This window comes from Aquila chrysaetos, chromosome 3, assembly GCF_900496995.4.
Source record: "Aquila chrysaetos chrysaetos chromosome 3, bAquChr1.4, whole genome shotgun sequence".
NCBI lineage: Eukaryota > Metazoa > Chordata > Aves > Accipitriformes > Accipitridae > Aquila > Aquila chrysaetos.
The window spans coordinates 8,994,222-9,020,715 of NC_044006.1; the positions used below are offsets into that span (position 1 = coordinate 8,994,222).

Here is a 26,494-nt window from a genome sequence, read left to right on the forward strand (position 1 = left end):
TCCTTGGAATCTGACATTTCTTACTTGAATCTCAATTGAACTGTTTAATTTTGGAAATTCAACTGAAATGTTTTTTATTAAGATATTTTCTATCATTTGTCTATGAATTGATCTGTCAAAGTGGGCTGAGATATGTATAAAGGGAGGGGAGGGAGGAATACTGTAGTTAACAACATTGAAAAGATAAAGCCAAAGGGGGGAAAAACCCAAACCAACCAACCAAAAAAAAAAAAAAAAAAAACCCACAAATGAAAGAAAATATAACAATTAAGTCCCAAAAGAGTTTTTTGGTTTTTAAAAATGACATTTTAAATGTTGGTGCTTGCCTTGGGCGGGGGGGGGGGGTATCATTTGCATGAAATATGATTTAGTTTAAATTTTATTCACGCTATTGTTATTGGAATGAAATCAGGTTACTGATAAGATTATAAAGATAATGTATGTTTAAAAAGTTAGTAAGTTGTTTGCTCTAGTAAACAACAGTAATGTAGTACTGGCACACAGCCAATGGAGAAATTAAAACTATTTTAAAGATTTACAGTGTCTGGGTTGCACTGATGATGTTGATCCTGGATTCTCATTGCTTTCTAATTTTAATGATAACTGTTATTGAGGAATATTTAATACTTAAAAACAGTCTGTCTAGTGGAGAGCTATCCTACACTTTTTAATGAAGTAATTTTTAGCATAATCTGAATTTTATGCACTAACTTGTTACCAAACTGCATGCATTTTTTTGATTATGCTGTTTCACTCTGCTGCAGCCCTTCCCTTTTAGTACTATTATGGATATTAAGAAATTTGGGTTTGAATTATTGGAATGAAAACCATGGGATCATGATACATACCTAACAAAGGCAACAGACTAGAGTAGTGCGTTTAAGTGTGTGGGGCGGTATGTTATGTAGGGAAAAGGAACAGCTTTTAGAATAAGGGTTTGAAACATTGCTTTTTCTGTAGGAAAAAGATGGAGTATTGCATGCTGGGAACAAGTGCTTTCCATAAGGTAGCTAAATTTTAAAAGTACATTTGTTTCATTTTGTTTTAGGCTTTGCTTAAGTATTCTAATCTAGTAATTTTGTCCTTTCTGCAGTTTTCATTTTGATTAGACCTCTGCAAAACTCTCTTCTAAACAAAAATTCAAAAACAGACAAAAAAAATACCCAAACCTGGGCCACAACTGCAGTTTGACATTTCTGAAATGTTGCTCAATGTGTACAGAAGAGTATTTAAAGGACACTAGTAATAGTATAAATTCTTTCTGTGGTCTGTTTTGTTTTCCATGATTTCAAAATTGCAGATATTAACGCCAGTAAATTTAAAGATGTGAATGTGTCGGATGACTACAGAGAAATGACCAAAAGTAAAACAATTTGTTAAAAGGTAGTCTTCACTGACACCTCTTTCAAAACAAACCAAACCAAAAAGCCCCACTCATCAGGAATGCTGTCGTCAGAAACTCCAAGTAAATAGTCACATTCTTTTTTCCTTTGTTCTTGTGAAGAGCAAGACATAACATACTTGGAGGAGGTTTGAGTAGATGAGTCAGGACTTACTTCGTTAACTGCAGTTAAATGTTTTGGCCAGGTTTCCCAAGGAAACAAAGCTTATACAATTTTTCAGATTGTGGCTTGTCTCCTGTTCCCTGCTCCTTCCTCCCAGCCAAGAAAAAAGTTGGCCATTTTCAACCAAATTTTGTAGAAATGGAGGTCTGAAAGATAAATAAGCACTTTTAAGTCTCATTAAATGTAGATCTCCAGTAAGAGAAGAAACTAAGGTTTGAACGTTCACAAGTTTCTTTCACAACTCTATCAGGCTGTTCCTTCAATTGGATGCAGCAATGCCAAGTGGCTGCTAAAGACTCGGTGGGAGGAGGAGTTGTAAGGGGGAGGGGAAAGAAATCCTACTGCTTAGGCCCGGGATTTTAGGGGGTTGACTTTTCAATGTTGCGTGTGCGCCAACTGCAGAGGTGCCAGTTAGGTGTTGTGCCTGGAGCTGAACATAGCAACTTGCCTGTCATTATCTAATATGGAGCTTAGCAGAGGGTTATGAAGGAAAGAGAAGAAGCAGTAAATTATATTGGCTTAGTATTCAAAGTATTCAGCTCCAAATGAGAGTTGTTGGTGCCTGATTGAGTGCATGTATAGTATATTATTCCATGGATACGATATTATTACAGGTACAGCAGCAGCTCATGATGCCCCGTAAAGCTTTTCTTTCCCAGAAAGAAAAGCAGGCTCGTGCCAGGGAAAGGGATATGTTAAAAAAGAGGAGGAGGCGACAAGACTATCTCAAAAGAAGCGTGGAGCCGCAGAAAAATGCAGAAACAATAAAATGGCACAGGGATGATGAGAAGAGGAGAGAAAATGAGCAAGTTAAGGACAAAGATATCAAGAAGCGGTGGAGACAGGATGAGAGAGAACGACGAAAGAATGTGGACGCTATGAATTGGCGCAGGGAAGATGAGAAGAGGGAAAATGAGCGAGGTAAGGACCAAGAAGGCCAAGAACCAGCAAAGAAAGGATGAGGAGGAGAGGGGGAAAGAGCGACGAAAGGATGGACCTTTTGAAGTAGCAGAGGGATGATGAGGGGGAGGGGAAAAGAGAGAGTAAGAACAGTTCCATTTTATAAGCATGTGCAGAAATAAAATATTAGTATCTTTTAGTTTCAAATTTATAGGAAATCTGCTTTAATGAACTATTGTTCTTACAGAGCTAATTGTTTTAATAAGATTGATCTGAGTATAGATGTATACAAACTCAAAGTCACAATGGGATAGAAAAGGCTGGGTTTACGCATTGCTTATAAAATTGTCTGTTTTGTACACATGCTCACACCTAATACTTTCTTCAACAGTACAGTTGATAATACTGTGTTTCAGATCACCAAAAAGTTCAGGTTTTCTCAGTCTTCATAATATGAGTAAATGAGAGCAGTAGGAAAGGAAGGGTCAACCAAACGTGCTCATAAGAGAAGGTAAAACTGATGTTTTATTTTATTCTTTATAATAATGTGCCCAAGATATAGTTGTAATTGCCTCCCCAGTTTTATTCCAAGGTAAACTATTTAAGAGAAGTTGCATGGAAGTGTAAATTTCACAGAATGCTTTTAAGAAGCAGTCAGTTTGAGATGCACGTTTCTGTGTCATTAGATCTGAGGTGTTGGCATCAAATCAGTTGGCATCACATTTGATTTGATAAATTCAGCCAACACCTTGGCATCAAGTCTGAAAAACTGACAAACAGTAGATATTTACATTACAGTAGGAAGACCCCTTCTAAAGTTTCATTTTAATTAAATTTTATATAGGATTTTTTATCTGGAGTGTTAAAAATTTTTTTTGCAGCAGCCCTAAAACATTAGTTGTAGGTTTATGAACTGGCAGTGGATTTATACTGGATGAGAGTCTAGTCCTTTGGAAGTCCTTCTAGTCCACGTAGAAATTTGAGCCCTTAAAGTAAAAGGGGTGGTGTCTCTGCACACATGATGGTAGTTTGCTCCCATCTTTACAGCTGGGGATGTTGCAGCCCTTCTTGGAAGACTTTGCCTGCAGGGTGTTCACAGTAAACACTGAGGGGAAAGGGCTGTCACACTTAATCTTTGGTGAAATAGTGCCTCTTCTAAACAGTAGTAAAGAACTAGCTATCTGGAAATGAGAAACTGATTGAATTGTCTGCATCTTTTGGATTTTCTGTATTTAACATGTGTTTGGTTTAGGATTAAAGATCTACACTTTTTTTGTTTGGTTGGTTTTTTACTCCATGAAAGTGGTTTGGCACCCTTGTTTTGACTGATGGGTGATGATGAGGCAGCCTGGAAGGACATAGCCACAATAACAAAGAGAAGAATTGTGTGATTAATAAGACTGATAACTCCTATATGGCTGCATACTGAATGTGGCTGAATAATTTTATTACTCAACAAAACCAAAATAGTCAACATAATATGCATGAAGTTTTTCTTCTTAGTGCTGATCCTTTCAATTGACCCCCAAAATAAACTTAGAGTGTTTAAGGGGTAGAGTGAGGGATAAATGTTGCTTATTATGAGTAGTAACTTTATGTATTTCATTGTGAGGGGAAAATGTTCTCAAAATGAGTTACCAGCTTTCCACCTTTGTGTTCCTGTGAGGTTTTCATTGTAGGCCTGGGCAATCATCAGCTGGTAAAATAAATTGTATGTCAAGAAAATTGATAAATGCATGTAAAAAAAAAATGCTTCCAGGAGCCTCATTTTTATTTCTATAACTTTTTTCTCTCTCCTTCATTCCTAATTTTCACTCAATACTCACTACGAAAGTTTAATTTTGTAGTTTTCCTTTTCTTGATTGACTGCTGCTTGTAACTATTCTCAGCTTTGTGAACTTAGATAAACTTAGAACTATGTTCATAAAATTTTCAAAGGAAATAAATGGAATAGCCAGATAGTTACTTTCCAATTACTCCTCTAGTATCATTAGCAATGTTGACATCATACTTTTCTTGTATGTTAAAAAAAAAAAAAAATTTAAAAAAAATTCATGTATTCCACTGGCTTGGTTCTACCAGTGAACAGGTACTTCAGAAGAATCAGCGGTCACTGTAAAGACCATTAGGATACGTAGCCTACATATACAGGTTTGAGATACCTGAATAAGACTAAAATGCAGTAAGGACTAGGGGGGGTTTGTTTATAGCTTTTGGGGATTCCATAACTGTTTTTTACTTGCCATTTCAGTGATGCTTTTTACAAACCTTGTTAAGTGAAGACTTCTTCCTCCATGAAATGTTTAGGGTTGCCTACAATTTTGTGCTTGCTGGTCACGGAAGGCTTTCCTAATGGTACAAACTGACAGTGTGGTAGTCAGGAAGTGGTGTAATTTTCAGTAAAGCATAAAGAGAAGAAAACCTAGTGTAGGTTTTCTAGAAAACCTAGACTGGTGCTGTCTTGGTTCCTTTACACAACAAGATTTTCCTCCAGATTATTTCTTTAGGTCTTTAAACTATTTCTGGATGAAAAACACCGTTTTACTAATAAGACTGACGCTAGAAATATGTTATACTTGTTGCTTGTTAGAACTTTAGCAAAGCTCAAACATGAAACAAGCATAGTAAGCACTTGGAATAATGTTGTCTAAAAATGAAAATAACATGATGAGGCAGATTTGGAATATTTGCTGAAGGTTTTAGATGAGAGGAAGAGGCTGTCTTGTTCTGAAATTGATGCATCTTTCCCAGAATCAGAATAGCATTGTTACCTTGTGGGTGCTTTGAAGCTGTACACTAGAAGATCCTCTGTTTCATTGTTCTAGATAAAGTTGGCAGAGCTGAAACAGTCTTAACAGCTGTTACCTGATGGTATCAAAGGTAGCAGGCTGCAAAGCAGCTCTTCTGATGAGGTCCAAAATACAAAAGACCTACTGGAGAATTGAGATTTTGGTTACACTAAAATAGAAACAGTTATGGGGGTCTAAAGACAGGTGGAAGCTTACTCTTTTTTATCACCTCTGATAATTTGACTGATACGGGGTTTTTGCTGGTTTTGCCTTCTGTGTTCTTTATCTCTCTCCTGGGTGCATACCTTCCTGTAAGGTCATAGTTCTCAACTTGTGAATACCATGTATTGTGTATGAGATCAGTACGTTCCTCATAAGGGAGGACTGTTTGCACTGAGAAAAATATGTAGCATAAAAAAATGTTAACTGTTGCAATATAGAACTCTCAAACAGGCGTGCAGTATTGTATTTTACGTGAGTTAATTTTCCAAATAATTGCACAGTGACTTTTTTTAACTCATCTTTTGACTCAGTTTTCTAGGTGGTTCCAGTCCCTTGGTAACTGATGTGTTAAAGGGCTGAACTGCACGGCCATGTTAACTTGAGGTGCTTGGAGCTGGTACAGTGAGGATAGTTTATTTTTATTAAATGCTAAAAGTGGTTTAAAAATCATTTAGAGTAACATAACAGGAGGATGTGTCAGACTTCACATTCTGGATGTTTTTAGAATAGTGACTGCAATTGTTTCCATCTGGAATTTGAAGTGCTAGTAAGAGTAGCAAGTTGGTGAAGAGGTAATTTGGAGTTGAAAATCACAGTGAGTCTATCTAAATGCTAAAAACTGTTTAAAAGAAAAAGTGTTATGTTGAAGAATTTGGGCTTTGTTGAAACTTCTCTGTGACTATGTGGTGGTTAATTTTTGGGCTAGACCTTGTTTCCTTCCTGCTTTTTTGTCATGCCATAAAATTTAGAAGTCTTGATTTCCTGTGTCTTAGGATATTTGCACTGTTAAGTTCCTGAAACTAAGCAGAAATTACGTTTTTTTTCATGAATACTGTTCACACTAGTGCTCCTGGGACCATTTCAAGGTGTTACACAATTTTTTCCCCTACTAGTATTTTTTTTTTTTATCAACTATGGCTAACAAGATTAGAAGATTCAGCAGAGGGAAAAAGCCTTTTGCTGTGAAGCAATACTAACCTTGAAGTGAGGTCCCTTTTTATTACAGCAGTGAACCTGAGTTCTTTGAAAACACTGAAGAAGCCTTTGATTTTAAACAAACGAGGCACAATGTTGTTGCCTCTGTTGGCCTGCAGTTTTACTTGCTTTCTAAAACTTGGACAATTATTAATTTAAATCAATCAGCCTATATTATGTCCTGGCCTGTTCCCATTTCAGGATGTGATTCTATTGAGTGAACTGAACTGCTGGTTCCTGTAGACTTCTCAAAGTTCGGAAGTCTTTGTAGTCATTTTATGCCCTAATTTTGAGGTTATAAGATGCACGTATCAGAACTGCACTTGAGATTAAGTTCTTCTTTCCTGGGACTCTTGTAGCCTGTTAAAAGCCAAAGACAGCGCTTCAGTTCTCTCAAGCACAATACCATGTACACACTTTGTAAATGGTATTGAGTTTTTGAAGTCTCTTAACTGTCGTTCCTCTGCTTACCTTGCAAGTATTCCTTGCTCTTTCACAAAACCTTCCCTCCCTGTCCCCCTTTCAGATTTTTGGATGAAGATCTCAGAGTACTTCATTCAGGCCTTTTTGTTAATACGTGTGCGCTAGCTAGGAAACTTGTCTTAGCTTTTTTTTCATGCTTTGCATAGTGGCTGTAACCCATAGCAGTGAATTAGTACTGCATGAAGTTTGTCTAAAATAGGTCTTTGCATCTCCAAAGTGTGACTCTGAAATGAAAACTGAAGTACAGTATTTCTAATTCAGTAATGATATTTTGCTCTTCTATAGCTTATCTTTTCTGCTAATGTTTCGCTACTGAATTATTCTAGGAATCAGTACCTGGCTGTGGACTAGACCTTTATGCTAGGTACTGCAAAAATACAGAGCAAAAGAAGTTCCAAATACTACTTACACAGTTAGCCTGCTTACTTTACCATTATTTTGTGACTGGTATGGTCAGACATTTTATGTACAAGCACACTAAAGATGGGTGAGATCTTATTAAATCAGTCTAATTTTTCAAAATTTCTTATAACTAGGTTAGTAGTCCATTTTCTTAGGCACCTGAAGATACTACCTGGATATTCCTAGTAAGGACATTGTTGGTCTTGTTTTTAAGTAATGATTTATTCTCTCTGCCCAGCACTTTAGATTGATGTGTAATTCAACTTACGAACAAGGGCTTGCCAGTGTATATGTAGGTGGGACCCAAGTCTAGAAGTAGGAGACAGAAGGGCAGACACAAACTTAATTCTTACTATGTTGAATCATGAACTTGAAAATAACTGGTTGACTGAGAGGCGGATCTCATTATTCCTGTTACTTAATGAGGATAAAAAAATGCTCAATGTTTCTCTGTAGAATTATTTTTGCTGAACATATATGTGATTGTTTTGACTTACTTTTCTGTGAATGTGTGTACAGATGCACATGCCCTTAAAAGGAAAGTTCTATAATGTATTAAATTGTAGTTCTCATGAACAAGGATGGGCTGGTGGGGAACGTGAAGCTCACGGGCAGCCTTGGCTGCAGTGACCATGAAATGGTGGAGTTCAAGATCCTTAGGGTGGCGAGGAGGGTGCTTGCTACCCTGGACTTCAGGAGGGCAGACTTTGGCCTCTTTAGGGATCTGCTTGGTAGAATACTATGGGATAAAGCCCTGGCGGGAAGAGGGGCCCAAGAAAGCTGGTTGATATTCAGAGATCACCTCCTCCAAGCTCAGGAGCGATGCATCCCAACAAAGAGGAAGTCAGGCAAAAACGCCAGGAGGCCTGCATGGATGAACAGGGAGCTCCTGGTCAAACTCAAACACAAAAAGGAAGGCCATAGAGGGTGGAAGCAAGGACAGGTAGCCTGGGAAGAATACAGAGAAATTGTCCAAGCAGCCAGGGATCAGGTTAGGAAAGCTAAAGCCCTGATAGAACTAAATCTGGCCAGGGATGTCGAGGGCAACAAGAAAAGCTTCTATAGGTACGTCGGTGATAAAAGGAATACTAGGGAAAATGTGGGTGCTCTCTGGAAGGAAACAGGAGACCTGGTTACTTGGGATATGGTGAAGGCTGAGGTACTGAACGACTTTTTTGCCTCGGTCTTCACCAGTGAGTGCTCCAGCCACACCACCCAAGTCGCAGAAGGCAAAGGCAGGGACTGGATGAATGAAGAACTGCCCACTGTAGGAGAAGATCAGGTTCGAGACCATCTAAGGAAGCTGAAGGTGCACAAGTCCATGGGACCTGATGAGATGCATCTGTGGGTCCTGAGGGAACTGGCGGATGAAGCAGCTAAGCCACTATCTGTCATATTTGAGAAGTTGTGGCAGTCCAGGGAAGTTCCCACTGACTGGAAAAGGGGAAATGTAACTCCCTGGGAAACTACAGGCCAGTCAGTCTCACCTCTGTGCCTGGCAAGATCATGGAGCAGATTCTCCTGGAAACTATGCTAAGGCACATGGAAACTAAGGAGGTGATTGGTGACAGCCAACATGGCTTCACTAAGGGCAAATCGTGCCTGACAAATTTGGTGGCCTTATGCGACGGGGTTACAGTGTTGGTGGATAAGGAAAGAGCAAGGGACATCATCTACCTGGACTTGTGCAATGCATTTGACGCTGTCCTGCATGACATCCTTGTCTCTAAATTGGAGAGACATGGATTTGACAGGTGGACCACTCGGTGGCTATGGAATTGGCTGGATGGTCGCACTCAAAGAGTTGCGGTTAGTGGCTTGATGTCCAGGTGGAGACCAGTGATGAGTGGTGTTCCTCAGGGGTCGGTATGGGGACCAGCGCTGTTTAACATCTTTGTTGGCAATATGGGCAGTGGGATTGAGTGCACCGTTAGCAAGTTTGCTGATGACACCAAGCTGCGTGCTGTGGTCAACATGCTGGAGGGAAGGGATACATCCAGAGGGACCTTGACAGGCTTGAGAGGTGTGCCTGTATGAACCTCATGAAGTTCAACAAGGCCAAGTGCAAGGTCTTGCACATGGGTGGGGTCAGTCCCAAGCACAAATACAGGCTGGGTGATGAGTGGATTGAGAGCAGCCCTGTGGAGAAGGACTTGGGGGTGTTCGTTGATGAGAAGCTCAACATGACCTGGCAATGTGCGCTTGCAGCCCAGAAAGCCAACCGTATCCTGGACCGCGTCAAAAGAAGCGTGACCAGCAGGTCAAGGGATGTGATTGTCCCCCTCTACTCGGCTCTCGTGAGACCCCACCTGGAGTACTGTATTCAGCTCTGGGGCCCCCAACATAAGAAGGACATGGACCTGGTGGAGCGAGTCCAGAGGAGGCACACCAAGATCATCGGGGGCTGGAGCACCTCCCCTATGAAGACAGGCTGAGAGAGTTGGGGTTGTTTTGCCTGGAGAAGAGAAGGCTCCGGGGAGACCTTTTAGCAGCCTGCCAGTACCTAAAGGGTGCCTACAGTAAAGCCAGAGTACTACTTCTTACAAGGGCATGTAGGAATAGCACAAGGGGTAATGGCTTTAAACTGAAAGAGTGTAGATTTAGATTAGATATAAGGAAGAAATTCTTCACTGTGGGGGTGGTGAGGCACTGGAACAGGTTGCCCAGAGAAGTTGTGGATGCCCCATCCCTGGAAGTGTTCAAGGCCAGGCTGGATGGGGCTTTGAGCAACCTGGTCTAGTGGAAGGTGTCCCTGCCCATGGCAGGGGGGTTGGAACTAGGTGATCTTTGAGGTCCCTTCCAACCCAAACCATTCTATGATTCTATGAAATATCTAGGAATTGTGCAGGAATTAATAGGATAGAGTAGAACCATATAGGAAAATAATAAAAATTAACTATGCCTTGGCTACTATAAAACAGAATACATGGAAATACAGGATGTCCTGCTAACTAGAATCCTGGGCTGGAATTGTCATTTGATTAAGTGGTATCATCTCAGGATAAATTAATTCCTCCTTTATTAAAAAAAAATTCTGCTGAGCTTCTTTTGAAAGCTACTTTGAGATCTTGGAGAGAAGTTCTGTATTGAGCTTATAATATTAGGTAAGTAGCACTTCTTCAACCATCAGGAATTGGTCACTGATAGATGTGTAAAGCTTGAGCTGCTTGTGCCTAGTGAAAAGGCTTGTTCCTTTTATTTGTCTTCACTGAAGTGCAGTGTATTTAAGACCATTCACTTCTGGCATTTCAGCAGAAAAACAGGAGAAACAGCATTAAAGTAAACTATTTTATAGAAGGGTCAGTTGACCTCTGACCCTTTATTATGGGCATCCTTCACTGTGGGGGACGCTGGATGCAGCAGTAGCTTTAGTGTCAGATGAAAGCACTAGTGGGTTTTGTCAGTACTGGCTGCTGCATTCCTTAGTATTGTGTTCGTTAAAATAATTACTTGGATCTAAGCTTCAGAGCAGTAAGAAGAAGCCCTTACAGTGAAGAAGAGATGTTCCAGGTGTCCTCTCTTAAACATCAACTTTTGGTCAGATAAAGGATACCTCATTTCACGAATAGCATTAATGTCTAAATGATTATTCGAGATCCTTCTTAATCCCAACTGTTTTAATGTCCACATTCAAGGATGTGCCGGCAGTGTGTTGCGTATATTGCAATTACAATTTTATTTACTTGCTGTAAATAGAAATGAATGGAGATGCTAAAAGCTCCTTTTGTAGTCACAAACCATAATAATACCAGACTGCATCTGGCTCTCCACTAATTACAATTAAATGGTCAAGAAACCTCCTAAATAAAATGACCTGTATTTGCTTAAGGATGAGTTTTTTGTTAAGATTAGGTGAGTTGGATTCAGCTATCAAGCAGAATTTGCAAAGTAAGGTTGATCTTCAGTTTTCAGATGTGAAGATCTAATTATGTCCTCTATTATGATGTGTTGTGATAGGAAGATCTTGATAATTTCTTGCCTTTAAGACTTGACTGTGAGACAGGCAAAAGGGCAGAGGCAAGAAGATGGAGATAGAACAGAGATCTTGTTTTCAGGCAGTCCGAAATAATTTGCTTTCTTTATCACTTGAATATATATATATATATATATATATATATCTCATGGTATATTTGGCATGTCTAGGTATATTGGACAGAGTAATTAAGAGAAAGCATTTTATTCTTTTGGTGAAGAAGTTGTTAGTGGCATTTTGTACTAAAATAAGCTATTTGATAATAAGCATTATTTTGAGACTTGTGGCTGACTTTCAAGTTTACAGTTATTAATTGCCTGAAGACAAACTGTACTGACTCTTGCTTTGTCATGAGGAAAAAAAAAAAGGTTTCTTTACAAGCAAAAGGAGTATACGCTTTTAAGTGGGGACTTTGGTTTTGAAGAAAACAGCACAGCTTACTAGAAGCTTTAAAATGTAATGTTTTCATGCACTGATGTTACCACAGTTGATTATTAATAACTTGGGTTATTCTGGAATAAAATTACTAGGACATTATCTCCTTGGATTTGAAGTTCACTCGAAAATATTCATTCAAATCCTGAACATACTTGACTATGCTGCTTCATACAATTTTTGATGAAAAAATTGAGCATACAGGTAGCTACGAAGAAGCTACTGAAGCATTACTGAACCAATGCAGTACAGTGAGAGCAGCACTTACTCAGTTGCTTTTACAGAAAAGGAATTAGAGGAGCCATGATTAATTTCTTGGCTACATTAATATTTTTCATTCTGGCTCTGTGAACTGCAGCAGCAAGAACTTTCAATAAACCGATGTTCTTTAGTTAATATGCTGTGCTTTGAAAGCAAACTTGTGTTACTTTATTGTAACTTAGTGTTCAGAGCCATAGTTCGCAATTCTGTTTAGGGAAGAGAGGGAATAGAATGTTAAGGAAGCATATTTTCTTTCCAATTTTAAGGAAATTGTGTTTAAGGATATAAATCCACTCTGTGTGCTGTGTGGTATTTTTTGTATTCCTGTTAATGCAGCTCTAGTATCACACAAGTCAGGTCTGTTTTAAGTCATGAAAAAAGTGACAGCGGGCTCAGCATTGAAAGCTATTTCATAGTGACTGGCCTAGGAGAAGAAACTGCAGGCTGGAGTTGCTTTTTCCATCTGGAAATGTTAAGCTTCACTTACTATTTCAAATACAGATCAAAAATAGAGAAAATGGTACTACTTGGAAATTGCAAATAGGACACAACCTTACTAAACCATTTGCATTAATCAGTAGGCTAGTTAGGAGCTGAAATTCTTAGGCAACGGCATTTTTTCCCGTTCGTCTTCACCATCTTTTAAACTAATTTGTTACTAATACTTCACAAAATTGGCATTGGTGATCCTCAGCCCTGTTGTTAAATATTTTCAACTACGATTCATGTCTTTAAAATGGACCTGGCTCAACTTTAAGCTATATTAGATGTTCTTTTTACAGTTGAAGCAAAATTGCAACCTTCAAATAATATTTTTAGTCAAGGAGATTTTAATTCTCGTTGTTGAAGTAACTAAACTAATTGTAACGTTGCCCTGAAATATATAAATGTACTCTTTGTGGTCTTAATTTTTTTAGTACAACAATTTCTCAATACAAATTCCTGTTTGCAAGGTAAATATCCATTACTGTTTTCAAAAGCTTTTCCACCATTTATGTGCTTATACTTTGTCATAAATGGTATTATTTTTATTTTACTTCATTCAAAAGCATGTTAAGTAACTGTACAAATAACAGGATATAGCTTCTGCCCAGAGGTGCTTACACAGTAAAACTGGTACCACGGTACGGGCAGAAAAGCAGGGCGGAACTTGGCACATTCTGTAGTTAACTTAATCAGAGCCTAATACACAGTACAGAGTTATAAAATCTTATGTATGTTGAAAGTGTTTTTCTTAAACTTCTCTTCAATGTGTGCCTTTAGAAATAGCTCTTAATACAAGAAAGAGGAAATGGACATGTGGATAAATTCAGAATTTGATCAGAAAATCTGATAAGGGAACCATAAGCTTTCATTGAATGCAGATTTCAATAAAATAACTGATTTGCCTGAGTCAGTTTTCAAAGTAACAAGAAGTTAGAAACTCAGATTCAAACCTTATTTCCTAGTCCTAAAATTTTAATGAGGATTAAAAATAATTCACTGGGCAGGAGTGACTAGCATTCTGAAAGGATGACATGAATCACCTTAACTATTTGAACAATCACATTCACTCTTGCATAGAGAGGGAGGATGTCTTAGGCCTGGATATTGCTTATAATTGCAGATGAAATCTTTGATTATAAAAGAGTACAGATGAGAATGGATACAGCATTAAAAAAAAAGCAGTTCATGATTTCCCATACAAAGTCATTAGAGGCTTTAGAGGATCTATTTAACCCTTGCCTTCTCTGAGATGGCAAAGAATGCCTGTAGAAGTGCTCTTCATAGCTTGATTAGGGTTCATATTATGAGACTTGTAAGTGAATCTACCTATAAGGTATTTCACTAGAATGCTAATTCTTCATATTTTTAAAGTGGGTTTGAGTCTCCCTAAAATGAAAGGTGTCAAGATATAGAAGATAGCTACTTTTCATATGAACTTAATTCTAATTTTTTTTTTTTTTTTTTTTTTTTTTATTCTCATCGTTTTTCACTGAGACTAGAGTTAGCTGAAACATCTCTACGGTCACATAAATTAATAAACTTGCATTTAGAGTTTTGTATGTGAAGAAATCAAGATGTTTTGATTACACTAAATTCTCTTAACAAGTGTTACTTGCAGGAAATGAATACAGAACATTGAAATACTTTTTTTTCTGGCCTATGTTGTTTGAAAATTACTACCATTAGTCACTTTGCATGATGTGCCTAAGTAACTTCATTATTGCAAATACTATAACTGAGTAATTTGGAATCCCTGAGATTTGTAGACAAGGTCTAAACTTTTTTTTTTTCTTTGGTTTCGTAGTTTTCATATAGGGGTGTTAAAATGACACTGTATTTGCTTCTGGTAATCTGTGACAGTGGCCAGCCTGATACAAGTACCAAAATCCTTAATTATCAGAGTTGCTTTGGTGCTTCTGAAAATTTTCCTGTAGATCTTCATATATATAAACTCAGGCTTGTTTCCACATAGTTTCTAGTTTATAGTTGTGATAGGAATCTTAAACGTCATGATAGCTTTCTGCCCTTACCCAGGAGCTATTTCTGAATTCACTGAATTTGAAGAGACTAGACCCTAGCAATGTGCTATCAGTGCTACCTGTAGATTGTGAAACTGAAGCTTTTTGTATTAGCACTGTTACATGCAGAACTTTTCAGTTTTGTTTATTTCTGAAACTAAACAGTGTTGTTGGTGGGAATCATGGAATATTAAGTTGTTAGTGACTGTCTTAAAGCATTACCTAGTAAAAGTTGGTAGGGTTATGAAAAAAAAAAAGCTAGTGTGTAAACAGATGAGTAATACTTTAAGGAGTATGCATGATAGTGCATATAGAAGGGTTGGTTTTGATCAGAGACACTCAGTTGTAGTCACAACCCATATCCTTTGTACTTAGAGAATTTCTTAGTAAGCTCTTTGTAGCCTAGCAATTGCCCTTGATCTCATGATAAAGGGGAAGAATTTTTGTCTGACTCAAATATTTAATGGCTGCAAACTTCTGTTAACTCTGCATTCTAGGCTTCTGGTGAAAGTGTTAAAAAATACTTTCAGCCATCTAACAAAAAAAATTGTCCATTTTTAGGTGATGTAGGTAGTCTTTGGCCTTACAGTGGATTAATTTGTTGATAGGAATTAAACCTTTTATTGTTCAGACAAAACAACATTTCTGAATTGGCTCATGGAAATATTAATGATCAAAACCACAGCTTTTATCTTCTGGGGTGATATTCTTTATGCAACAGGCATTGGACCGTTAAAGCCTAGGGAAGAAGATAACTTTTGACACTTTCTTGCTATTTAAGAAGCTTCATCCCCTTTTCTTTGAGAAAAGTGTACCTTTTTATTGCTGGCTCCACCCTCTCTCACTTCCAAAATAACTGTATGTTTTCAGGGACTTTCACGTTTCTGCCATTTTGTAGCTTCTTAAAGTGCAGATGACTTGATGATGGTTCTGTAGCTGAGCAAGTGTTTACCATAAGGATAGCAGCGTGCAGACTGAGAACTCCTGTATACCCAAAATAAGACTTGTTACTAGCATTTGGAAGAAATCCTAGTGGTAATGGTTGAATCTGGGAATCCACATATCTTAAAATTTTAGACTTTCTTTTACCTGGATAGCCCTAGTCACTAAAAGACAGTTTAATTGGAATACGCTATCTCTGTGTGGGGAACTGGAAGAGAGGGCTGTCTTGTAGACTGAAAATATCCAGCTACGCTTGGAGGTGTTAAGCCATCTCTTGTACTTTTTCCAGTGATTTATATCTCTGAAGGGCTCTAACCAAGCTTTCAGGTCCCATCTTAATAAAAGAAAAATGTATGCTAAACAGCTTGTCAGCCATTTAAAGCTATAAATACAGTAAATGGAGGAAACAGTATTAATTTCTTATCCTACCTACAGTTGAATGCAAGAGGCATCTTTCTCACTGAAGAGATACTATTAAATCTATTCCAAGACTGACACAAACGTTGAAGCTCAACTTACCAATTTTCAAATCAGTTAGGATATGTATGCACAAAAGATAAATTGAGGTTTTAAGTACTTCAGCATAGGAGGTAAATTTCATGTAAATACAAACACTTTAAAAAAAAAAAAAAAGTTATTTCCAGATGCAGCTGATTACTCCTGCAATAGCTGTTACATCAGTTTGTTGGTTTTTTAAGTGCTCTCAAGTTTGTCAACATCTAGCTTTATGGCCAGCCTCATTTAAAAACAAATCAGACAGAAAATGTGGTAGTTTCTTAGTTAATGGTACAGCTCTGATACCGAGTAATATGGGTAAAATGAGACAGAAAATTACTAATAATTACAAGTGCAACACTATCAGACAAAACACATTTGACTTAAACCTTCTCTCTTACTTTCTTTTTCAATAGAAACTATGTTCCAACTTCCTGTCAACAACCTTGGCAGTTTAAGAAAGGCCCGGAAAACTGTGAAAAAAATACTTAGTGACATTGGTTTGGAATACTGTAAAGAACATATAGAAGTAAGTATGATACCTCCCAAGTGTTGTAGTTAGAGTTAAAATGCTCCAACCTTGGTGGGACTGGGAGGTCTTTGGTGTGTGACAACTTTTTTTTAGACCTGTTTCACGAAATGTTAAATTTGTACTGTGAATTTTGAAGGAATCCCTTGTATCCTGTTCCTACACCATAATCCTCTGTTCTCATCAGCTTCTGAGAATTATTCTGGGATTCCATTTGAGCCTTGTTGTTCAGGCATTGCTACCCCTGCATTGCTTTTTAAGTTCTACACAAAGTATGACTTAATAACTTGAGGTAAAATGTACCTGTAAACACTACAGAAAGTTTAGTGGAGACAAGATACACTTCAGGCTATATGTGACTGACTTGACATATATTGAAGGTAGGTTGTCTTTTGTTTATGTTGGATTCTTAAAAATAGCACTTGCTAACTGACCATTTAGGAATGAAGCAAAAACTAGGTGTGGTATAGGATGTTCTTGGGGAACAGAAGATGGTTGTGAGGTTTTCATGAAGTGTTTGTCAGTGCTAACAGTAGGTCATCAAGTTAAAGAATCACCTCTGTACCTGTGTTAGTTCCTAGAAGGGAAAGGTATTTGTGCTACTTTTCTGGACAAACTTCATAACTATCATCTCAAAAGCGCAGCTTTCTCTCCTGAACACTAACTTGTGTACTGTCAGTTCACACACTTTAACTCTTTAGAGTACTCAGCAAGTTATGACCTGTTTGCTTTGGCTTTTCTGTTAGTGTCTCTTTAAAGAGCATTTAAGTGAGCTGCATAAGAGAAAGAAATGCCAGTCCTTCCTGCTTGGAAAATCTGTGGAGCAAGTATAATTTTTGAGGGTAAAATTCTGAACTGGGACAATGTTACTTTCAGTATTCATTTCAGTGGAAATACTGTTTTTGAGTCCTTATGTGCTGCTGACTCATATGCCGTGCCAAAGTAATTCATAAGATTATTTTTTTAATGGGAATTGGGCTGCTTGGACATCATACACATAGTCAAACTTCTAAAACTTTTATCTGAATTCCTGTGTGAAATTAAAGTAGTAAAAAAACCCTAAAACCAATCAAACACACACACCCCCCCACTCCCCCCAAACAAACAAAAACCCAAATACTAGAGTTGTGGTAAAGCATCTGTATGATCTTAAATGTTTAGCACTAGCCTGGGAATACTTTTCTCCATGACTGCTTTTGAAAATGGGATAGGTGTGTAATTACAGTCTTGGTTTAATTAGGAGGATGAATACTGGAAATAGTTCTTCAGGTGTTTTACAATCTTGAGACTATTCACAACTCTTCATCTCCAAAGAGGTGCATCTTAAATACCCACAGTTCCTTGAATTAATAATATCTACTATTTGCCGCCAGCAGCACTTGAGAGGACTGCATGGATGCTTACAAGAGTGGCTTAAGGGAGCAGTTGGTCTTTGGTTTTGATTCTCTGTACTCTCTTCCCATCTTCCCCTTCTCCAGGATTTTAAGCAGTTTGAACCTAATGACTTTTATTTGAAAAACACTACATGGGAAGATGTAGGATTGTGGGACCCATCGCTTACAAAAAATCAGGTTGGTAATAGTTTATGTTGACACATCTGATTCTGAAGATGGTTTGTACTAAAGGGTGTTTCACAAATATGCCAAGAGCTTTTTGTGCAGTTTTACCTGTTGATCTTCCATTTGTCGTCGGTTTAAGGGACAGCAAAAAGCTGTGCTTTTTTTTAATTATTATTTTAAAGTAATAATCCTGGTCTTTATCTTAGTAGTATGGATAGTCAAATACTGGAGAACTGATTGGTCAAGAAATCTTACTCACCCTTTGACAACTGCATATTAAGAGCCCATCTGTTTTCAAGCTTAGCACAATTTTACCATCTTTCTGGTTAAAAGAAAAAAATGATCACAAACTGTATAAAGTTATTGATATCTTTCCTTAATGTTTCATTATCTGTTTTTATCATTTCACAAAAAGTTTAAATGAACACATCTAACTGCTGTTCTCTCCTCTATTGTTGTAGCTCTTAGCTGTCTGCCACATGAGAAGATTCTCAGAATCTGACTATGTCCAAGATTTGGTTTAGGCATATATAGTTCTATACAGCACTGGAATTCTTACTTTTTAGATGTTTCTGAGCCAGGAATAAAGGAAATTTGAATTGAGCTAGAAGTGGAGGGAGGAAATAATACTTGATTCTGATTAAACACATTTAAGGCAAGTCATGTCCACTGCAGTAGCATCTACTGATGGTACAATATAGAGTAATACCAGCACTGACAGAACAGTGAGAAGGTGAGAAATCTCTCTACAAAATAAGCCCTCTTTTAGCATCTGAAAGATCAGGTATTGCTCTTAGAGGAAATGGGAACCTGTATTATGGTGGATTCCTAGTGTAGTGTTAATCTAAAAATGTCCCTTCATTACTGCGGGCCATAAAATACACTGATGATGTCCTTTTTTGTAGTTAATTCCAGAATAAAAATTATAATATAAAAGGAGACAGATTTTGTTTAGTTTGTTTTGTTGTATCTTGTCTCCAGCCTACCAGATGTCTAAGGCTTCAGACGGTGGACAGAAGCATATATTCCTACTTACTTATGCAGAGGGAGAGTGGAGAGTACAACTCTCCAGCTACTTCAGATGATCTATGTGTAGCTTGATGCACAAGACTTGTTTTGACACTCATGATGAATGTTTGTAACTATTTGAATTTCATGTCTTATCTGAAATGCCAGATTGCTTGTGGCTACCTCTTAGGCGAATGTAACTTTAGTTTCTGTTACAACAGTTGACAAGAACTGCATCGGCAACATGTTAAATGTAACAAAGATAAAGAGTGCAGGGAAACTGCAAGTGTGGAATTTTCAAATACCCCCTCCCCACCCCCCCCCACCCCGATCCAAGATTGCTTTAAAAATCAGGTTTGTGCTTTGATAGAAGTAAAAGGCTTGGTGGTTTTAAGGGCTTGTGTGGCCTTAGTATATGACTTTGTGAGGTTAAATCCATTTGTTCACCAAAAATAAGTTTTGAGGAGTTTTTTTTTATATAAAAGTTTGTAATGGATACCTGGTTGGCAGATTTTGATGGGAAGTAACCTGTGTCTTCTGGATACTGTCTCATTCTACTCAATCATGCTTGCCTTTTCCCCCTGGAAATGAGCTTATGGTGAATTCTTTCATGCAGCTCAGCTGCAGGAAATGAGGCTGGTTTGTTTCGGTTTTTTTTTTTTTACTGGTGGAGAAAGATGCTTATGATTTATCCTTGCATGCTGAGTTTAAGGTTAAACTCTTGAGGGACCTCTAAATTGGCACTTACAACATCACATGTATGTTCAGATGATAAACTTTTTAGGGCCTGGTCTGCAGGCCAAAAATTGGAGAGAAGAAATTAATCTAAGGGTTTGAGACTGTTGCAGTGGGTCTTGAGACTATTATTTAGAAACATTGTTTAGAGAAGATCATGGATGTTATTTTTCTAAAAACTGCTTTTCAATATTTAGTTTCTGCTTTGTTCTTTGTTTTAAGGACTATCGGACAAAGCCCTTTTGCTGCAGTGCATGTCCATTTTCCTCGAAGTTCTTTTCAGCGTACAAAAGCCACTTCCGGAATGTTCATAGTGAAGACTTTGAAAATAGGATTCTCCTTAATTGTCCTTACTGTACTTTCAATGCGGACAAAAAGACTTTGGAAACGCACATTAAAATATTCCATGCTCCAAATGCCAATACACCAAGTGGAGGCATCAGCACTTTTAAAGATAAAAACAAACATGATAGCCTTAAACCTAAGCAGGCTGACAGTGTAGAACAAGCTGTTTATTACTGTAAGAAGTGCACTTACCGAGATCCTCTGTATGAAATAGTTAGAAAGCACATTTACAGGGAACATTTTCAGCATGTTGCTGCTCCTTATGTAGCGAAGGGAGGTGAAAAGTCACTCAATGGTGCAGTTCCGTTAAGTTCCAGTACCCGAGAGGAGGGTAGTATTCACTGCAAACGATGCCTTTTTATGCCGAAATCATATGAAGCTTTAGTACAGCATGTTATCGAAGACCACGAACGTATAGGATATCAGGTAACAGCAATGATAGGTCACACTAATGTAGTGGTTCCGAGATCTAAACCTTTGATGCTAATAGCTCCAAAACCACAGGATAAAAAGCCTATGGGACTCCCTCAGAGGATGGGTCCCCTTTCCCCTGGAAGTGTTCGATCTCTTTCGTCACAACAGATGATGAACAGACTCACTATACCAAAGCCTACATTAAATTCCGCAGGAGTGAATATGATGTCAAATGTTCACCTACAACAAAACAATTACGGAGTCAAATCAGTGCCACCAAGTTATGTTGGTCAGCCAGGGGGAAGGCTAAACTTAAGTGGTAATGCACCAGTTTCTATTCCACAGCAATCACAAACAATGAAACAGTTTTCAGCAAGTGGAAATGGAAGGCCTTACACTCTTGGAGGGGAACAGAGATCACAGGCCTCGGCAAGATACTCTCTTCAGTCTGCCAATTCATCTTCTCTTTCATCGGCTCAGTTGAAACAGACGTCATTATCTCAGTCACAGGCAGCTTCAAGAGTATTAGGTCAGTCTGGCTCGAAATCTCCTGTAGCTGCTACAGGTCCTTCCGCTGTCAATACATCATCCACACAGAAGTGGAAAATCTGTACAATCTGTAATGAGCTGTTTCCTGAAAATGTGTATAGTGTCCACTTTGAAAAGGAGCACAAGGCTGAAAAGGTGCCTGCAGTAGCTAACTATATAATGAAAATACACAATTTCACTAGCAAATGTCTATACTGTAATCGCTATTTACCCACTGATACATTGCTTAATCATATGTTAATACATGGTCTGTCTTGTCCGTATTGCCGTTCAACCTTCAATGATGTTGAAAAGATGGCCGCTCATATGCGAATGGTTCATGTTGATGAAGAAATGGGACCTAAAACTGATTCCACTCTAACCTTTGATTTGACATTGCAGCAGGGTAGTCACACGAATATACATCTTCTTGTCACCACCTACAACCTGAGAGATGCTCCTGCTGAATCTGTAGCTTACCATGCTCAGAATACTCCCCCGGTTCCTCCAAAACCACAGCCGAAAATCCAGGAGAAGTCTGATGTACCTGTAAAAAGTTCTCCACAAGCAGCAGTTCCCTACAAAAAAGATGTGGGGAAGACTCTCTGTCCTTTGTGCTTTTCAATCCTAAAAGGACCCATATCTGATGCACTTGCACATCATCTACGGGAGAGGCATCAAGTAATTCAGACAGTTCATCCAGTTGAGAAAAAGCTAACCTACAAATGCATTCATTGCCTTGGTGTATATACTAGTAACATGACTGCCTCAACTATAACGCTGCACCTTGTTCACTGCAGAGGTGTTGGGAAGACTCAGAACGGCCAGGACAAAGGTACTTCGTCATCTCGGCTAAGTCAGTCTCCAGCTGTAGCACCTGTAAAACGTACTTACGAACACATGGAATTCTCACTAATGAAGAAAAGGAAAATGGATGATGATGACTCCCCCTCTGCCTTTGAGGAGAAGCCTGAAGAACCTGTAGTTCTAGCATTGGACCCCAAGGGTCATGAAGATGATTCCTATGAAGCCAGGAAAACATTTCTTACAAAATATTTTAATAAGCAACCATATCCCACTAGGAGAGAGATTGAAAAGCTGGCTGCCAGTTTGTGGCTATGGAAATCTGATATTGCGTCTCATTTTAGTAACAAAAGGAAGAAATGCGTTAGAGATTGTGAAAAATACAAGCCTGGTGTGCTGCTTGGTTTCAATATGAAAGAGTTAAACAAAGTCAAACATGAAATGGATTTTGATGCTGAATGGCTATTTGAAAACCACGATGAAAAGAATTCCAGAGTCAATGTTAGTAAGACTGTTGATAAAAAAATAAACTTAGAAAAAGACAACGAAAGTTCCTCAGACAGCTATGAAAATATAGAAGAGGAATACAATGAAAGCGGTAGTCCGTTTGGTCAGCGTATTTCTGACATCGGCGAGAAAGCCTCTTCTGATAGCATAGTGGAGAACCCAGAGGACAGCATATCCAAGGAAATCATTGAAGAAAATACATTACAGTCTCCAGAGAAGTCTGATCAAAAACAAGAGGAAAGCTCTAAATATGAAGAGATTATTTCTGCTGAAGAACCAGCAAAGCTGGTAGGTGATGTTTCCGATAGCGAAGGTGATCAGGATGATCAAGATGACGCTGTTGAATGGAAAGATGGAGCTTCACAGTCTGAAAGTGGGCCTGGTTCTCAGCAGGTTTCTGATTTTGAAGATAATACATCGGAAGTAAAACCAGAAGTGTGGACAGACGAATCCTCCCAAAGTGAAGATGCTGGTAGCAGTAAACCGACTGTTGAGACAAAAGGGGGTGGATCCGAAAGTGATGAAGAACAGTCAAAGTGGAAAAATCGTTCCTATGGAAAAGTAGAAGAGTATTGGTCTAAGGACCAGTCGCAATGGAAAAATGCATCAGAGATTGAGGAGAGCTTGTCAAATCAGCAGATGGAATGGCAGAATAGCACAATTGACAGTGAGGATGGAGATCAGTTTGACAGTGTGACTGATGGAGTAGCAGAACCAATGCATAGCAGCTTAACTGGTGTGGAGCTGAGTAGCCAGCAAGCGTGAGCTGCTCGATTCAGAAGTGTCAGTAATATGATCCAGTCTACAACTGTCCAAACACTTTCATTTCAGTATGACTGCTAAGCTTAAATTCTGACTGGTACTGCCTTTCGAGTGCTAGGTCATGGCATGTGGTGGTTGCGGCCACTATTATTCCAGTGGTTATTTAAGGATGCTGTTGGCTAATCTTGCTTGAGAATACCTGCTGGGATGAGCACAGTAACTTAATGTGAAAACGGATGAGCTGGTGGCTCCAGAATGCACACAGAGAAAAGCAGAGGTTTATTTTATCTGCATTTTCAACATCTATTTCACTCTTGTACATGTTCAGTTGTATGTCTTTTTAAACATTACCCTTTTTCACATGGTAGTGTAGGGCCAACCATACAAGCTACCAGTTCAATGTGTATAGTAGACTATGGGGAAATTGATTTTTTCATGTATCATTCTGAATAGTTGAAATGTATATTTGTACAGTCTTTTAGACCTATTCAAGTGAAGCTTATGAAATTGTTCTTGTGTACCCATCATAGATTTGTTTCTCTTTTTTAGTGTTGCCCTGCTGTGTAATAAATGCTGTATCTAGTTTACCTAGCAAAAGCTTGAAACTGCTATAGTATGAATTTTGACAAACTTAGTTTTTGCACATAACCTTGTACAATCTCGAAACAGAGGCCAGCAACATAAAAAAATATATCTGGACTCTATTGTATTATAGAATTTTCTTGTTCTGAATATCCTTGACATTACAACTGATGACAAACGTATTTCAGAGCCATTTTCTGAAATCTTTTAAGCTAAAAAAGAAAAATCACATGCAAGAAACAAGTTTGCAGCTACTAATTTTGACACCTTTTAGATCTGTATAAAAGTGTATTGTGTTGAAGCAGCACACTGAAGCAGAAGTGCTGTGTTTTGGATATTTAGTTTTATCTTTAGTTAACACCAACAAGGTGTTGTATTCATTTATACCATCTAATATATGACACACTGTTGTAGTATGTATAATTTTGTGATCTTTATTTCCCTTTGTATTCTTCATTTAAGCATCTAAATAAATTGCTGTATTGTGCTTAATGTAAATATTTGCTTTATTACATGCAAGTCCTACATTCCTGTTTGGTAAATCCCATGTTGCTACATTCTTTTTTTTTTTTTTTTTCTTTTCTTTCCTTCCTTCTTCAAAGTGCTCCACAGCTCTGCTGGGGCATGTCTGTATAGTACTTTCTTACTGAATAGACTGATCTCTTCAAGGATATTGAAAATCTTACAAAACTAATTTTGGCTGAATTTGTCTTTACTATTTAGCATTCTAGAACACTAATTTATAAATAGGATTGTAGTGATTTGCTTGTTCTGCACCCTGGAGAAACAAGGTCTATGAATTACTTGTGTTTTTCATCCCTTTGTACTTACATGAATGAAGATCACTTTCACATATTAAAAAGTTATGTAGAACTATGTCCCTCTCTGAAGCACTACATATTGAGGGTAAATGACAGCGAAGCTGTTTAAATGGTAAGAATTCAAAGATGAAGGAGCATGCCTTGCAAGCTACAGACTTATTTTGGCTTTGAAGAAAAAGTAATTTGAATACTAAAAAAAAAAAAAGTTTGCTAAAATTTGTGATTGGTTTTGTTAAACCTGTCCTGCATTTGGCAGGTGTGCAGACAGACAGCTGCATAACCAAAACCTCAGTGAGGTGATTTACTGAAGGGAATCTAACTGTAATGAGAACAAAACTGTTCTTAATTAGCACGATGAGTTTGATTTAGGCATATGTCTAATACAGTATCAGAAAGTAGGTACTCTGATATTTACAAGAACTAAATTGACCTGTGAAATTTTCATTAAGGTAAAGGAAGAAATAGTTCTGTGTTCTTCAACATTTTAAACAGCAAAACCATTTCACAGAGAACTTGAGAAAACATTTCGATACCTCTTTAGCAGTCTTGGGTAGGTATAAACTGCACTTTCCACTAGTATAATGAACAAGCCACTATATACACCAAAGATGAGAATATGTGTATGCTCTTATGTTCTGCAGCTAACTTGTGCTGCTGACACTCTTTGCAATGAGCATTTCTGGGTTTTGTTGAACTAATTATGTGTGTGAAGTGATGACTGAAAACAGTTACCTCTAGGTGAAGATGGTTATTTGTCTTGTTCCTTCCCCCCCTCACAGAAGGGATACGTACTTTCATTCTGCTTTTTTAACTCAGTGAGGTGGAAGTTGGACTGGCTCGCAATTATGCACTCAAGTGGTAGATGATACATTTTAAGAACAGTCAATAGAGGAAAAATACTTTTGACATTTACATCAGCAAAAGAGCTCTTTGTGTTTCTCTGCCTTCAAAGAAAGCTTGAGCCTTAACTCAATTTGTTAGCAGGCTTTCCAGACTATTTTCATTGAAAATAATAACTTTTCAGCAAATCAGCTGAGAGTTTAACTACTGCTTAGAGATGTCAATGGGTTGGTAATCTTTTTCCCGCAAAAAACAGGCACTCAAGTCCTAGAAAAGATTATTCCTTGCTAAGAAAAGTTGGTTGTGCTCCTTTCTCCCTTTGTAGGCTGCTCTATTTCACAGGAGGCTACTGTCTGAAAACTTAAGGCATTTCAGAATTTGATTGTGTCGTTTCACCAAGGCTTTAAGGGATTTTAAAAATGCATTTTTCAAAAACTTTTAAAAAAATCCCAACAGTTTAATAAGTACAACAACCTCTGTTAAGCAATGAAATAAAAAACTGGGTAGTATCTTACAAATCTGCGTCATACTTGACTCAATATCTGGCAAGGTTAATTTAGTATTAGTGAACTCCATAGTTAAAGTCAAATTTCCAAATTCTGAGCTCCTGTTTGTAGTCAGTGAATAGCAAGACTATAAAATATGAACTGTTTAGAAGTGCTTCATTTGCCAGAAAATTCCGTGATAGGAAATAATATTTTATGTAGTGATTAAATTCAAAGGTCTTGCACAAAAATAGTCTGGTTTACCAGAAATATCAAGAAGGATTGGGGGTGGTTGTTTCAAGTGGCATAAACTTTCTGTTATTTCAAACAAGTAAGTTACTCTTCAAGTCTGGATTTTAGCCTAGGCAAGAATTCCTTTCTAGATTTGAGGCTAACCACACATTTTTAAGGAAGTCGACAAGCAGAAGAGGTAAATGACCCAATAAGACTGGAGGAACTTTAAACCCAGCTTGTGTAATCTTAACATATTGCACCGTTATAATTTTATGAGATGGAAGTTGCCCAATTTTCACATACATTATTAAAGTTCTATAGCAGAACTCTAGAAACATGCAAGCTGTGCTTGCAGAGTAGGCAGCTCAAGCTGGCATTTAAATTCTGCTGTATTC

The 26,494-nt window shown here is 37.9% G+C and overlaps 1 protein-coding gene across 30 annotated transcripts in view; it reads left to right on the forward strand.

Annotated features, from left to right (window-relative positions):
* Window positions 1–24,217, forward strand: part of LOC115339936 (activity dependent neuroprotector homeobox) — a 35,515-nt gene extending 11,298 nt beyond the window's left edge. For 20 of the 30 annotated variants that reach the window (XM_041122497.1, XM_041122501.1, XM_041122508.1 and 17 more), the window contains 5 exons: window positions 961–1,006; window positions 2,180–2,486; window positions 16,363–16,475; window positions 17,954–18,046; window positions 20,000–24,217. In XM_041122497.1, the coding sequence (XP_040978431.1) occupies window positions 968–1,006; window positions 2,180–2,486; window positions 16,363–16,475; window positions 17,954–18,046; window positions 20,000–23,140 (3,693 nt within the window). In that variant the 5' untranslated portion in view covers window positions 961–967 and the 3' untranslated portion in view covers window positions 23,141–24,217. Of the gene's footprint in view, window positions 1–960; window positions 1,007–2,179; window positions 2,487–2,881; window positions 2,977–16,362; window positions 16,476–17,953; window positions 18,047–19,999 lie in introns of those variants that run through there. The other 10 variants (XM_030010610.2, XM_030010613.2, XM_041122513.1 and 7 more) reach the window with 3 other exon arrangements.
* Window positions 24,218–26,494: the final 2,277 nt, after the last annotated feature.